Genomic DNA, 15,605 nt, shown 5'->3' on the forward strand with positions numbered 1-15,605 from the left:
GAAGGTGACATGGGAACCACACCACCTTGATAGTCAGGGTAATGTAAGAGTGAAATGCCAAGTTCAGCAAATTCCTCTTTCAGGTCCCTCTTTATTGGGATATGAACCTAATGACTGGCTACATAAAGGTTCTTATCCCTAATACTTCCTTTCGAAGTTGAGTAATGGATTTCCTTTTCAAAGCTTCGAGGTGTGACACAGTTTTTTTTGAAAAAAAACGAAAAAAATCTATCTCACCTCCGAGCTTTGAAAGGTAGAGGATAGAGAGTAAAAAAAAGTTGACTCTTCAGAGGTCTAATAGAGAGTTGTCTATAAGAGATAAATGGTACTTGAGGATCACTAGTCAATGACTTTGTGTTGAATAATAATGCTGTATTATTAGACAAAAAACACTAGAATAGTGAACTACTACTGAGTGCAAAGTGGCCCTTGGATGTAAACGAGGAAACTGCTATGGAAAACTGACAAATACAGAAAATATCCAGAAAGAAGCTGAAACTGTTGCAGTGTGCTCATGAGTTTTTTATCTTATTGGTCTTACTGCTCATCAGAGTATTTATTATTCTGTCCTGAAAATTCATTAAGTTGCAATGTCCCACTATAATCTAACATGGGGATGTCTGCCACCCAGAGGATAATTTGGCTGCAGCTTTATGGGAAACTCACTCTAAGAGCTATAAGGATTGGATTTGTCAGCTTCTACAGGTTCTTGTTTCCTTTAGTGATGACAAACTATTAAGGTGAGAACAAAAATACTTCCTTTTGTTTCTTCAATTTCATTGTCTTGAGCCACATGATTTTGTTTCTTCAATTTCAGCTTGTGCGATGACATGGCTTCGTTGTCAGTGGAAATGGCCGAGCTTTTACTTCCTTACGTTTTGGTCAACATTTCTGGTAAGAAAGACCCGGAGGTTGATCTTTGCCAGATCATCTCGATGAAGGTAATTTACGAATCTTTTCTTAAAATCCTACATGCTTTTGGACACATCCTCTTTATGAACTTCCCCCAGATTATGAGATTCCCTTGTGTAGCACGAGTACGTTGAACACAATCTCTTTTGAACCAATCATCAATGGCAAGTTATATTATGGAAAAAATGACCGTTCCCTGGAAGGAGCCATTTGGTTGTTGCTGCAGTGGGACCACTGCCAACATCTGTGGGTGACAGTGCTGCCGCTGTTGCTGTCCATGAAGAGGAGTCACAGGAACGTGAGAGGAGTGGCAGGAAGTGAGGAGTGAGGGAGGTGACACGGAAGAAGTGTGGGTGGCGAGAGCACAGATGCTGATAGCAAATATTTGTGGAGACATGAGGAAACCCTGACCCAATGTACATTCATGCTCTTGTGACTATGCTGGAGTCCCAAGAGTCCAGGTCGTGGCACAAACCCTAGCCGACGTGTTAGAGAAGCGTCCGCCTTTGCTCAGGGGATATTGTCCAGCTCTCTTTCTAATGTGTCAGAAGTATCTGTCCCTCAGGGACCACTCTCACCACGAAACCATGTGTGCCTGCATCGCTGAACCACCTTCACACATGAGCCCTACCTCTTGCTGAACTGCCACCATCAGGAAATCGCTCCCCATGCCGGGCTACACAGCACACGCTTAGAGATTCTTTGCAAAGGTGATCCTTGTGAATGTGGATTCATTGCCCAGGAGCCTCCTCATGCTATCACATAGAGACCTGCGTGGAACCCCTGCTCACACTGGGTGTTCTGTGCAGAACCCTCTGTCCATTATATTGCTCTTGTGCATAAACCACCCTTCTTAAATGGTTGCTGAAAAAGCTTCACACACCATCATCTTGCTTCTTTTTCATGTTCTCACTTGGTCTCCAGCCATCAAAGCTTATAAAACAAGTGCTGCAGGGCTCCTCTGGCTTTTGTCTTAATAAGTTGTTCCTTTTATAATGTGCATGTAGTTATGTAGTGCTGGACCAGGAGATCTGACCTGATTGATACCCGTGCATCTTTCAAACGGGGTACAGACACAATTAGCTGAGAATATATTCCCCCAAAAGTCTAGGCTGCCGCAGCTATAATTCGGCCAAAAGAAGAAATTTATTGATAACTTTAGATCCATTTGAATATAGGTTACACATGGATGCATTATTGAAATAAGGGTGGTGACACATGCAGTACCTAACTGTAATGGGATTGCCAAAGAAGTGACACTTCTTGTGAACTCATGATCACTCCTTTTGATCAAGAGTCCCGTCCTTTGGAAGCTGGTGGTTCCCAGTCGCCCAAGCATCTGAACACAATCTCAGCCAAGTGCACCTTCACTGTCGCTGGAGTCTACACTCCATGAATCATGTGTTCCAAAGAAAACTGTTTCTACCGCTTTCCTCAACCTCTTAATTATTTTCAAGTCATCGGGATCTGATGATGGGTCAGTCATGGCCCATGCCCAAAAGGGTGATAATAATAGTTGGTGGGTCACTCTGCACGTTCACATGTGCTTGCCTCAACATCCTCTATAGATTGATCCCCCGATTTACAGCAACGTACCCTCTAATTGCAGGATGCGATGTCGCTCTGGTCATTTTTGTTTCAACTGATATTCAACTACTAGTCCTGAATCAGGTAGATGGCCCATATGTTATCCTCACTAGGGAATAACCAACATATTTAATATTTAGGCTACAAAATGAACTAAAAATACCAGGAAAACATATTAATGAATAAAGCTCCATTTTCTCCAATTTTGGGCTTCCTCCTGGCAGATCAAGCATTGTCTTGAGTAACAGATGTTTATTACACAGAATAGCACTATCCCTAATGTTTTGAAATTAAAGGGCCACTATTATCATGAAACATCATTACCCTTTGTTGAATGAAACATTGGTATTGGCTAGTATTTGGTAGAGATGGATAAATCATGAAGCAATCAGAGATCCTTTATCATTCATTCTCTGTGTTACATAGTCGTGCTTTGAAAATTGAGTTTGATCCATAAGATCAAGGCATTAATAAGTCTAGGTTTTTCTCTGCTTCCTTTGTTATCCGGTATGAGCCTAAATTGGTTTATATCTGATTTATTTGTGTGAAGCCTTTTTCAGGTTGAGGAGAACATCTTTCTTGAGACCAATGATTCTGTGAAATCCATTCAGGTCTTTTTGAATGCACTGAACATTGTTAGGTCTCATCAAAATGCTTTCGTTTTGCCATTCTGTGGAAGAACATCAAAGGTTTCCTCTTCATCCTCCTGTTTTTCAGTCTAATTTCATTTTCCATGTTTTAATTACGGTTTTTTATTTTGTGTTATAAATTTACACCCCCCCGCCTTCCACCTTGTGGAAGTGCACCAGCTATGATAAAGGACATGATCGCAGTGTAATGCGGCTAAAACTATCAAGGGTCGAATCTGTAGTTTAACAGCCGCCGCTGTGTTCTTTTTTGCTCAAAGTCAGGCAGCATTCACTAGAGCAGCAAAAGTCATTTGAGTATACAGAAAGAAGTTTTGGGCCGACCAGTGAGAGAGAAAACTACATAGAATTGGCAAGAGATTATATAAAGGCAGCTGCATTTGGCAATATGCCAATGCTGTCTTGGGATTGCCGCTTGTCCTTACATCATGTTTGTTCAGAAGGCACCATGCCTCGTCTCGTCGTGTTGCCTATCTGGATCCTGCAGGTGGGGAGTAGCAACTCTGTCATTGTCCATCCTGGCCCTGCACACTGGCAGTTGATCCCATTGTGCCTCACTGCGTGAAGGTGGGTATTCTGCACAAGATATGCTCCTAGAGCCCTCCAGATCTGTCACACTATGTGAAGTATCCGGAGACTATAGTATTGAGTATGGATCTCCATACCCCTCATTGTCACTAACCCTGATCAGTTGTACATCACGTTATATTTGCATTCACTCTTTGGAAGTCATTACCATCCAAACGTTGTGCACAGGGCATCCGACTCTGCATGCTGATAGGTTTCCTGGGCTGCGTCAAGGGCATTCTCGTCATGTTTCTCTTTTATGTTCCTTTAAATAGCACAGCGCTCCTTCTGGGGAGGGCAGACTGGATGTTGGTTCTTAAGTGATAGCTGGTTTTCCTTTCCCTCTCGTTTCTTCTATACCCACGCCCTGTCTCCCTCCACAATCCCCCTTCTCGTGATCGTCTCTGCTTCACCGCGTCTTCAGGCGGCTCCTCCCCAGCCAACCACTACCTTCCCTGCTCGGCCTCCCCTCCTACCCATCCCGTTTCACCTCTCCACCCTGGGAATTCCTACTTGCCTCGTCTTCTACTCCTTCCAATACGAACCTAGATCGAGGTTCGTATCACATGCCCACCTCAGTTGCATTGCATTGGGCACGTGCAGCGCAATGTTGACCACTCCGACAGCTGATAGGGTGCATAGAGCTTTGGCTCCTTGCAGAGTGGTAGTGGGATATCCCACTCGTGTAGAACCACTGGACAGTACCTTACTGGGATGCAGAATACTGCCAAGGTTGGGTGCATGGTAGCGATGGCAAAAAGGTTACAGATTGGGGGACTCACACCGTGCTTTAGATGGGGTTGGTATGATTGGTAGGGTTTGACCTCTCTCGCTCTGGGAAACCACCATGGATGAATAATGTGTGTTTTTATTCCTTTCAGAAGCTACTCTGAAGTTTAATGGATGAATAATGTGTGTTTTTTTATTGGACCAGTACATTCCATGCCTGAATTGTGATTTGGATAAAAATTGTACGGAACACTTTTTCTTAGACAAATAACTGTGTATTTTCAATATGGAGTCTTTTTCTAATGATTCAATGTGGAGTCATTAGGGTAGAAACATGAAGTGCAGAGGTGTAAGTATAGAAATTTGCTGGGGTAGATAGAAAACAAAAGTAGGGAGGGAAGAGATGGAGCAGTGCAGTAGTCTCCGCTCCACTGCCCTGGGAGTGAGGCAAATAGAATACCATGTGGAGGTTCCCTATCCTTATATAGGAGTAAGAAACCCGAAGGTAAATTACATAGATAGATCTATTTGTAACAGTAAGGTATATAAGTAAATTGTTGCTTCATTGTGCATAAGCCTATGTTCTTTCACTATACATGAAAAATTGGCTGGTGGGTGCGCCAATTTTCTTTCTTTTCTGATGGTTCCAAATCAATGTTCACATACTTACCTGTTATCTTCACCTTCTGTAACCTTTTTTAACATATTTACATGTAACTCGGTGGTTACCGCTTGGTCCAGTGACCACCTTAAATCGCTTTTCAAAAAAAAATCTTCACCTTTTGTGACCTTCATTTGAGTGTATCATGCATTTTGTGCAGCATGGAAAACAAACTTCTTCGAGAACACATAGTGGACAGGAGATATTATTGGGGTCATTGTGGAAAAAGGTAACATTAAGAAATTTTTCTTGAATGAGAAAACTTATTCATATGTTTCTGTTTGAAACACAACATCCTTAAGCACTGTATATTCTTGGCAACTGAGATATTCATTTTCATTATTTCGTCATGTTTTCACTCCTCTCATTCTCGTATTTGTTTAAATCCTTTTGTAATGTCTATTTTTTTCGACCGTTGTAAGTAACTGGGTATCAGATCTTCAAAAAAATCGGATCTTAAGATCCTACCCAATGTGTAGCCTATGAAGGGAGACTCTCCCTCTTCAAGAGTTAACGTAGAAAAAGCTCTTTTACTCTCTCTTTTCTCTCATCTAGTCTCTCACTCTCTCAGCCCTTCTTCTGATGCCATAGCCTGCACTCGCCGGTGACTTGCCAAGAATTGATGTGTAGTACATGAGAAAGAGCTCCTTTATAGAGCCATAACTTCATTGAGCTTGTCAGGCGTCTTCCTGAATAGAGCCTTAAGGCCCAAGGATAACAGTTTTGCACCATTGATCCACCTGTCGTTTAAGGAAGATTTATTTCTTTTCACACCTAAGGTCTTTGATTTATTGCCTGTTCCAATGAGTTCTGATTTGCTGATACTATCTCTGGTTCTGGTCATCCCCTCTACTGAGTATGCCAATAACGTTTTTGAACTTCCTAAAATTCTGGAGCTTTATAAGTTGAAGAGCTCCAATGTTAATTCTAGAGCTTTATAAATTCTAGAGCCTTAAGGCCCAAGGATAACAGTTTTGCATCATTGATCCACTTGTCGTTTAAGGAAGATTTATTTTTTTTCACACCTAAGGTCTTTGATTTATTGCCTGTTCCAATGAGTTCTGATTTGCTGATACTATCTCTGGTTCTGGTCATCCCCTCTGTTGAGTATGCCAATAACGTTTTTCAACTTCCTAAAATTCTGGAGCTTTATAAGTTGAAGAGCTCCAATATTCTGGAATGGGCCAATTATGAGAAGATGATACTGCTAGGATGGCACAAGCTCAAACACATATATGGAAAGCCCCCACAAACCCATGTAACCTGTTAGGACCCCACTACGGGTCTACCAGAGGAAACGACGTGGGCCACAAGAGGGCCCACGACCTACAACTGAGCTCATTAGGGCAGAGGTTACGGAGGCGAGCTCGGTGGAAAAAGGGGGAAGCGACGGGGAAGACGGCAGTCATCAAAGTGGTACGCTCTTCTCCTTCCCTTCCCCCCTTGAACCTTTCCTGAACCCTAACCTACTTCGTTCTCTCTCTCTCTCTCTCCTGCCCTTCTCCTCCAGGCGATGGAATGCTCGAAGTGTTAGCTGCGCGGAGTGACTCCCCCTGAGGCGCCGGCACCCTCTTGTCCCTCCTTCCCCCTCACCCAATCTCTCCCTGTGTTTCCTTCCTGGATATTTTGACTAGACGGAAGGCCATACTTGTTTGGGGTTTCATTCTGAAGTATCTTTTTTTACATTAGCGGGAGCTAGGACTCTACCATAACCCTATTCATGAGCGCTGACTGGAAGCGTCGATGCTCTCTTTAAGGGTTGGCTACTGGACACCATCGATAGGTCATCATCTACAAAGATGACCATCGGTTAAGGACTTTTGGTAATGAAATCTATCAGTATGACACAAGGTGATATGAGTGTGGTTGACTATGTTTCTGCATTGAAGTCTGCATGGAATGAATTATACTACTATCGACCCATCAAGAATCTGGATTTTGAGGAGCAGTCTCATTTGTTGGAAGACATGCCACTAATTTATTGCAGGACTCAATTCACTGTTTGATAAGGACACCACTCCCACTTATGCTGAAGCTATCAAGATGGCCCTGCATGAGAAAAGGTGCCTGAAGGCCCAAGGGAATCATAACCTCACCTAGACGACTACTGCCTTGATATGAACCTGGTTGGTTCGTATTGGGAGAATACGGGAAGGGGAGAGAGAGGGCGCCGGGATGGACGTCGGCGTGCCGGGATGGACTACGGCAGGTGGGAGCAGGCGGAGTGGACGTCGCCTATGTGAGGGGTCCGGCGGAATGGACGTCGCCGGAGGGAGCCAGATACATTCTTGATGATACAAAAGGTCCAAATGACACATCCTCAAGGGAGGGCTGTTCTATTTAAAGAGATTACAAAAGGTCCAAATGACCTAAATGCCCGTAGTGGGCTAAATGAACAAAAAGGCCTAGATACGTCGGGGTCGTATCATGCCTTTAGCTCCTAGTCGAGTGGAACCATCCAGAGATCAACCCCCTAGTAGGGGAATTGGGACTCTGATGAACAACCCCAAAGCATATCTATGGTGTTCATATTGCCAGAAACCTTGGTATGTAAGAGAAACCTTTTGGAAGCTTCATGGGAATCTCCAACTAAGCCAGAGAAAATCCCAATTGGAGAAGGGACAGTATGGCAGTTTGCCCAACCTCAAGGCTTTCTTCCCAGATCAGTAGCCGGTGACACGTCATCTGTACAAGGGAGCTCTGCTTCACCATCGATAACTGGACAACCCTCCCCAGTATCAGCTGAGGATGTGGATAAATTATGTCAGGAACTGTAACATCTTCATCAGCTTTTGACTGCAACCTCCATTGCCACACCTTCTGAAGTTCCATCTGGTAAGTTCTCTACTTACCTTACCTCATCAATTTTCACAAACCAAAGACATAAAGATGACTAAGTCTTTTTCTTATTTAGAGCCTGGAATTCTGAATCCATTGCAGCTTTCCAGGCAGATCCTTTATTGCCTCCGATACATTCCTTGGCACCTTAATGGTCCCAACTTTGGATATGTAAGCTTGCCCGAAAAGAGTAACCAAAGGAAACATATGTTTCAATATTTTGCTACTTCTCTCCTTTTCTCGTATTTTTTACATCATTTTTGTAATGTTTCTTTTATTCGAACGTTGTGAGTAATTGGGTATTGGACCTTAAGATCTGAACTTGATATCTAATCCATAAAGAGAGACTCTCCCTCTTCAAGAGTTAACATGGAAAATATCATTGATTGACAAGAGCTCTCTCTCCCTCTCTCTCCCGTTCTTCTTCAGATGCCCTAGCCTGCACTCACCACAAGAAAACTTGTTCATATGTTTCCTTTGCTTAACGTTTTGAGTGAAAACGGAGAACAGTCCTGTTCTTTCAAATGTTATCAACATACATTGACAACTGTTATGCTAGCTGGATGAATTTATCAACTATTTGAATAATAAATTATGTGTCTAGTGAATTATTTTTGTGGCGTTTATTATTTCTATGATTAACTGTTTGGTGTGACAATCTTTTTCTGATATTTTTTGCATTTGTTGAAGGTTTATTGGCTCGCGATTGATTACCTTGTGGTTGCCAAGGTTGCAATTGTGAGTATTAATTTCTCTCTTGTAAAAAAGTATTTCATTGTAATATGCTGAGCCAACAAATTTTTTATTCATTCTCATCAGTAATATTGACATGAGGGCATTGGAACTTCATTATCACTATTGATGATAAACTTATATTGTTTCAATTCCAATAAATCAGAATTAAGGACTTGTTTATTTATGACTCTAAATGATACATCTTCAGTCGCTGACGAAAAAGAACTGAGGTGTCATCATGTAAATTTGGTGAACTGACATGCAACTCTTGCGAAAATTGCATGTATTCATATTGTGTACTCGGCTGGAAGAAAATATCTGTTCTTTTAAATATATAAGTCTGTGTGATAACCATACTAAATGTGATGAATATAGCTGATCCTTAATTTTACCCTTTGGCCTACGGTAGAACATGAGCATTCTGGGGGGTGTCGTGTTTCTCCATGTCCAGTTTAGCTGAAAATGGATCTCAATACTTGTTCTCATTTTTTGAATTTAATTCTGATTCAGGTAATGCTCTATTTACATAACCTTTAGGGTCCTGTGTTTTGTTTGAAAGATGTTCATTGTTGTGTTTCAGCACTGTGGTTCATATTTCACTGCAGTTATGTATATAGAATACTGGTGTGAAGAGAATTTCAACTGTCTCGAATTAGGCAGCCCAGATTTCTCCGTTCATAAGGCGGTGAGTTAGGATTGTCCTTCCACATTATTGCTACTCCATCACAATTGATTTATATTGGGTATTGAATTTATGCAATGATAAGTTCAGAGTTTTTGTGTCGTCTGTACCTAATGTTCATTCCTTTTAGCTTCCTCTGCACATCGAGCTACTTATTTTGGCTGTCACTCAAATCAACGAACCTGATAGCATCTATGGGATAATCCAGACATACAAGGTTTGATTTCACCTGATTGAAAAAATAGTGACATATCTTACGCGATCAATCACAAGGCTTAGTGTTCCGTACTGAATTATTTTGGCAAATAATGAAAATTTTTAATGAGCATTTAATGATTTCTTTGTGTTTTCTCATTGAACCAATTGCATGTTTTTTTATGCTTTCTCATTTACTGATCTATTTTTCCATTGCATGCTTTTCTTGTTTAAGTTTTTTCTTTTTTCAAAAAAATTGACCTTCTTTGGTAAAATCTAGTTTCAATATTGTTACAATGGTGAGAGCAACAAAAGTTTTATCATTGATAAGATGAGTACATAAGCTCGTCCAGTAGAGCCAGAAGCTATTGACAAACCATGAGTTGGAGTTGTTAATCTATTTATATATTTTGACTATGGTGTGAACAGAAAAAGGGTAGTCATTGATGAGATGAGTCCATAAGCTCTTTTAGTAAAGCAATAATCTATCGCCACGAAGCTATAAGAGCAGTTCTAATCCGAAATGCATATCCTATCGTGTATTACAAGAAGTCACTACCAATCAGAACTCAATCAAAGTCGTCAAATGAAAGAGAATTAGGGCTGTTACAATGTCACTACTCAAGTGGAAGCACTTCTTGCTCTTCAAAAAAAAATATCACTCTGGCCGACTCACCTGGAAGTTTCTAATTGATCAGAAAGTGACTTCTTCAGAAATATCATGAACGGGTATGACTGTTGGGATGGGGCAGTGAGATGAAGTACAAGGCAGGAAAGAATAATATGGTGGAAGGATACAAATGGGCTGACCCTGTATACATCCCCACAATTTGACCAGTCCATTTGGAGAAGTGGACTGAGAAAAAAGAAAGTTGATCTGATCTATGAATAGAGAACCTTCAGTTATAGGATTTTCATCCATTTGCAGTTTACCCCGGGATATTAATGTCGTTGGAATTTAAATCCCATTATGGTGATCGATGGCAATCAAGATTCTCATGTTCAAGACGATGCTGAAGCAAAGGTCTTTGATTTCTACTATTGAAGCTCAACTTCCGTAGGTTTTATATGTGATGCTTTCTTGGCCAATCTGGTAATGCAGGTTGTAGTGCCTGGAGGAGTTTTACCACTACTGGATTAGCAGGTCTTGGCATATCATACGATCCTTGATCTAGGTCGTATCGGGAGGAGGTTGGAAGACGAGGTAGGGTAGAAGTTCCCGGGGTAGAGAGGTGAAACGGGAATGATTGGGGGAAGGCCGAGCTGAGGGGGTAGGGATCGGCCGGGGACGAGCTGCCTGAAGACACGGTGAAGTGGAGACGATCGCGAGGGACGGGGATCGTGAAGGGAGAAGGGGACAGACCTAGACGAGCAGAGGGGAGACAAGAAGACCTTTCTTCAATCAACTTCTTCTTGGCTGCCCTCTTAAAGGGAGGGCATCCCTATTTAAAGGGAAATACATTGCATGGAATGACTTAAATGCCCCTTATGGGCTAAATGACAAAACTACCCCTAGATAGGTTTAGGAACCTCTCAAGGATCGTATCAGCATACGTGGTTGACAATTGGTGGAAGCCACGCCCAAATTGGGATGAGGATACATTGACTGATGCCATGTCAGATTTGTTGGTTGAATCGATAAATTCATCATCTCTCTGATAACAAAAGGGGCAATATTGGCAGACCTCATTTCTATTATTAGGTTCTAAACCTTGCTTATAGGCGTTCTTGATTTCAGACGCTAATTTTGGTATCTGGGCCCAATATAAGTTCATATTATGCTCAGCACTCATGGACAGAACATATTATTCTATTTCATTTCTATTATTATGTTTTAAACCTCGTATATAGGCATTCTCCTTGATTTCAGATGCTAATTATTGGTAGCTGGGTCAAAAGACGTTTAAATTCTGCTCAGTACTCATGGACAGAACAAATTCGTTGTACTTCATCCAGTTCTGGTTATAGACTATTGGACGAAATACCATATCAACCTTCAGACTGTCATTGAGAATCGTTCTAATTCTGGTGAAAAAGGCGTAGCTTTTAACAAATGTTGTTTTGAGAACAGACTGGTAGAATGGAGGAACATGCACAGGTAGTGGTGCACATTACCTGGGTGATGTTGATGAGAGCTCTACACTCTGATAACTTGAGGATCGAACCCCATTGAGATAAAAACCGTAGTCATTTGATGCTTTCAAAATTTTAAGGGAACAAGAACAATCAAGAAGAGATAGAGATGTGGTTCGGACCCAATAGGCCGTGGCCCATATAAATAAATCATTCTAGAAAAGAATTCTCATTTGGATGGCAATTCTGTAAACAGAAGTATATGTGTTTGCTTGATATCGTCTAGCCAGTGATGTTTTTAATATATCTCTATTGGGAGTTAAATGTCTTTATTAATTTATTTCATCCCATATTTTCTAAAAATGGCATTTTTGCAGTTGTCTTCCCAAATAGTTACATTTGAGCATGAAGGGAAATGGAGCAAGGCTTTGGAGTATTATGACCTACTAATAAGGAAATCATCAGCTACAAAAATTGATGATGGTACAAGGAAATCCAGAATAACTGATTCCCGACAAAGTGATTATAATTCTGGTGACAGAAAAGTCAAGGAAAAAGGAATTTGGAGGTTACATAAAGGGCTAATGAGATCTCTTCAGCAGATTGGTTGTTCTCATCTATTAGACTTTTATTTTCAGGGGCTGTCTAATCAGAAGTGTGATCTTCAAGGGGACTTAGACTTCAATGAGTTGCAGGTGGCCATTTAAAATATAGCCAACTTAATTTTTTGTTTAACTGTTTACTCTTTAAAACGTGCATGGTTAATGTTATATGAGTATTGTTTTATATTGTGATTGGTAGCTCTCTGAATAAGAATGATTTGTGTAGTATGAAGCTGCTTGGAGGTCTGGAAATTGGGATTTTACGCCATATTTTTTCGATATTCATGCGTCGGCATTTGAAAGGGACTCACTGAAATGCCATTTCAACGAGAGATTGCACAGGTTTTTTTCTGTCCGTGTTCCCATGTTGAGCATCATTTGTTCTTAATTTTATCTATTTATCTTCTACTGTCACGTTATAATTCCTAGGTAAAAGTCTCTTTGCTGACCAATGAGCTGTTTAAATTTTAAAAATATCACACATTTAAAAGTCCTAGGCCAGTAAATAGTTGTTAGAAAGTGATATAGCTCTGTATATCATGCTGTAATGAAAATAAGAAACTTTTGAGAAAGAGTAATCTTATGAGGTGTAACTTTCACAGTTGAATACTCATGCTGAGAAACTCTCCAGAAATAATAAGGTGATAAATCATAGGGGAGTGGTTTTTATTATGATCTCTGTTGTGATGTCTTCATAACAAAGGGTCATTATTCTTGTTAGCGTTCCCATTGGAGGGTGTTAGGTTATTGTTTATTGGATGGGCCTCAGCTCCATTTAATATTATCTTGCGTATTTCTCGCTTCATTCTCTTTATAAATACCTTTTTTTTAAGTGCATAGTGCTTTTTTTCATATGGTGCCAGAGATCGCAGAAAGGGAGTAGGCAATGATGCTTACACTTTTCAAATGTCAGCCAAAGACTTCATTCATGATTTTATTCTTATTATTGATTGTTGAACATTTATGAGGTCAGTAACTGACTGACAGTTAGGTTCTGTGCAATGTGAACAATTGGAGGAACAATGAATCTCAAAATTGATTTACTAAACATAATAGAGGTAGCTGAGATGTGATGAGTGGCAGAAGTGTCAAAGTCCACGGTGATGTACTGGATGATGCAGAGGAAATACTTGAGGGCTGGAATTAAGCAGTCTTGAATGTACGTTGGATATGACAAACCTGATGAATCTTCTTGTCAGAGAGTAAGATTTTTGGTGGGTTGGACCTCCCCGACATCATTACCAGAGAATTCATGCACTTGGTAGGGTAGCTATGTTAGAGATCAATTGGGTACTGATTGCAGCCTTGATTGTCACAAGGGGAGCACTCAAGTTGACGATTTTGGGGCTTACAGTGTAGTTAACTGTCTTTGGATGTGCTCTTTGCTTTGATAATGGAAAGGGAAGAGTCTTGACTCCTGTAATTGTATCTCACCGGTGTCATTTTCCAAGTCATTAGGTTAATAATGTGGATGGAGAAACTGATTGAGAACTAGCTCAATCCTCATGCTTGCTTTTGAGCTTGCCTGATTGAGAACTGCATCCTGGACTTGGTCAAACCAGTGTTAACTTTCTCATTCTTGAATGGTGGGTCAGAGGCTTTGTTGGGCTAAGATGCTTAGATGTAGAATTTTGGTATTTCTACTGAATCATGATGTCCCAGAGGTCTCGGTTCTTTCTCGAACGTTGAGTAGAGATACTTGCAGATGATACCAGATGTCTTTGATAGTCAGTTGCACTTCCAAAAGGCCACCCTTAAGATGGCAGGTAGTTGACTGAAATGCATAGTCAATAATTCTTTGATTTTTTTGCATGAAATGGACAGAGAAATCAACACTGTGCTCAGGGTAATATGGCGAAACTTAAGAGGCCAAAATAGTCAGTTCAGAATAAGATTTGTTTTATGAAACTGTTTATATTCAGGATGCCTTTTTGATGCATTTCTGAATCCTTTGACAATCCTTCTCTTAGAAACCGTTTATATTAAGGTTTTTATGACAATGTATTTCGTAAATTTTGTGAGCGGCTCAGTGTTCAGCTTTATAATTTGTAATCATAAATTTGTCCAATTTATCTATCACTTTATAAAGATAACCCAAAATAGAATGGCCTAGCTTAGTTTAACGCATGCAGGTCCTGCACAAGAAAGAGGGGACATCAAAGGGTTAAGTCCCTAGAGAGCTGGGAATTAGGGTATCTTGTCTTTTGTTGAAATTAGATGGGGGAGATGCCCCCCTGTGAATGTCTGATTGAGGAACCAGAAACTTGGTATCTTTGTTGGAGCTTTGTTGGTTCTTGCAACTTCTGCTCTTCTCCATCCTCTTCATCCCTAGTTTTCTCATATCTCTTACCATAGGTTTAAATTTTGGTATCAGAGCTGCTGGACCTGCCATCCACCTTAGGGTCAAGTTTGATCAGCTCATCAACAGCTTGCAGGCCATCTATACCCTCACAGAATATGTCACGACACTGTCAACCCAGGTCCCTTTTCTATAACCCCTCTAGTCACTGCTGAATGATGTATCCACATGTCTCAATCGGTTGCCCAACTGGCTGTCACAGTGTCCACCCTCTCTCGACAATGGGGTGCACCACAAGTTCAATCAGGATCAAGGCCAGTGCTGTACCATGGCACTATGTTGCTGACACTGGCCCCCAGAGCTCAGAGGTTGAGCAGATTGTAAGGAGGTCTCTCCTGCCACACTGTTCCGCTGGGATGGTTTCCACATCAACCACCACGGCCCATCTCATCAGGATGGCCTCTACCTCAGCATCCCTTCCAAGCAGGATGGTCACATCTTCGGGAGGATGCAGTCACTACTGGTTGCTCCGCCCGGCTAGGCAATAGCCATGTGCCCACCTCCTGCTCAATTTATGCACCCTGAAGCAGTCCCCCGATCTGCCCTCCACTACATTGACTGAACCTATTTCAACGTTGACATTTTTGTCTTCAATAGTCAAGCAGCTGAGGTTGGGATATATTGGGTGGAGTTATACTGTGTTCTGCATGACTGTCGCAATGAAAACAAAATCATCACAATGCCACCCTAGCAACTGTCACTCATCCTGCAACCTATCGATAACTGGTTCACCCTCAAGTCAGCCCCTATTTTACTAACATTGCTGGCTGATCTGGTGTGCGTGGGACCCGAATGCATCCTTGGTGTGTGCGACTCCTCCAAAGGTCCTCAAATCTTGTTAAACAGTCAATGCTGCCAAATGTGGAAGCCACATGGGAGCTCGTCTCCACCATCCAGCCTTCAGTATAAGGTTGCTGACTTCAACCTTGAGGATAAGGTTGTTCTTCAGGGGGAGACAATTTTATGACATGTCATTAACAGGGCCAGCCCTGCTGTCCCCTGTGGAGGGGCAGGACAT

The 15,605-nt window shown here is 41.4% G+C and overlaps 1 protein-coding gene across 3 annotated transcripts in view; it reads left to right on the top strand.

The window, feature by feature from the left end:
* Positions 1-15,605, top strand: part of ATM (Serine/Threonine-kinase ATM-like protein) — a 131,384-nt gene that overhangs the window by 79,373 nt on the left and 36,406 nt on the right. For all 3 annotated transcript variants that reach the window (XM_078574924.1, XM_078574922.1, XM_078574923.1), the window contains 9 exons: positions 632-740; positions 818-941; positions 3,060-3,188; positions 5,264-5,332; positions 8,632-8,679; positions 9,257-9,361; positions 9,489-9,575; positions 12,004-12,321; positions 12,455-12,570. In XM_078574924.1, coding sequence (XP_078431050.1) covers positions 632-740; positions 818-941; positions 3,060-3,188; positions 5,264-5,332; positions 8,632-8,679; positions 9,257-9,361; positions 9,489-9,575; positions 12,004-12,321; positions 12,455-12,570 — 1,105 coding nt within the window. The remainder of the gene's footprint in view (positions 1-631; positions 741-817; positions 942-3,059; positions 3,189-5,263; positions 5,333-8,631; positions 8,680-9,256; positions 9,362-9,488; positions 9,576-12,003; positions 12,322-12,454; positions 12,571-15,605) is intronic.

This window comes from Wolffia australiana, chromosome 5 (genome assembly GCF_029677425.1).
Source record: "Wolffia australiana isolate 7733 chromosome 5, ASM2967742v1".
Classification (NCBI taxonomy): Eukaryota; Viridiplantae; Streptophyta; class Magnoliopsida; order Alismatales; family Araceae; genus Wolffia; species Wolffia australiana.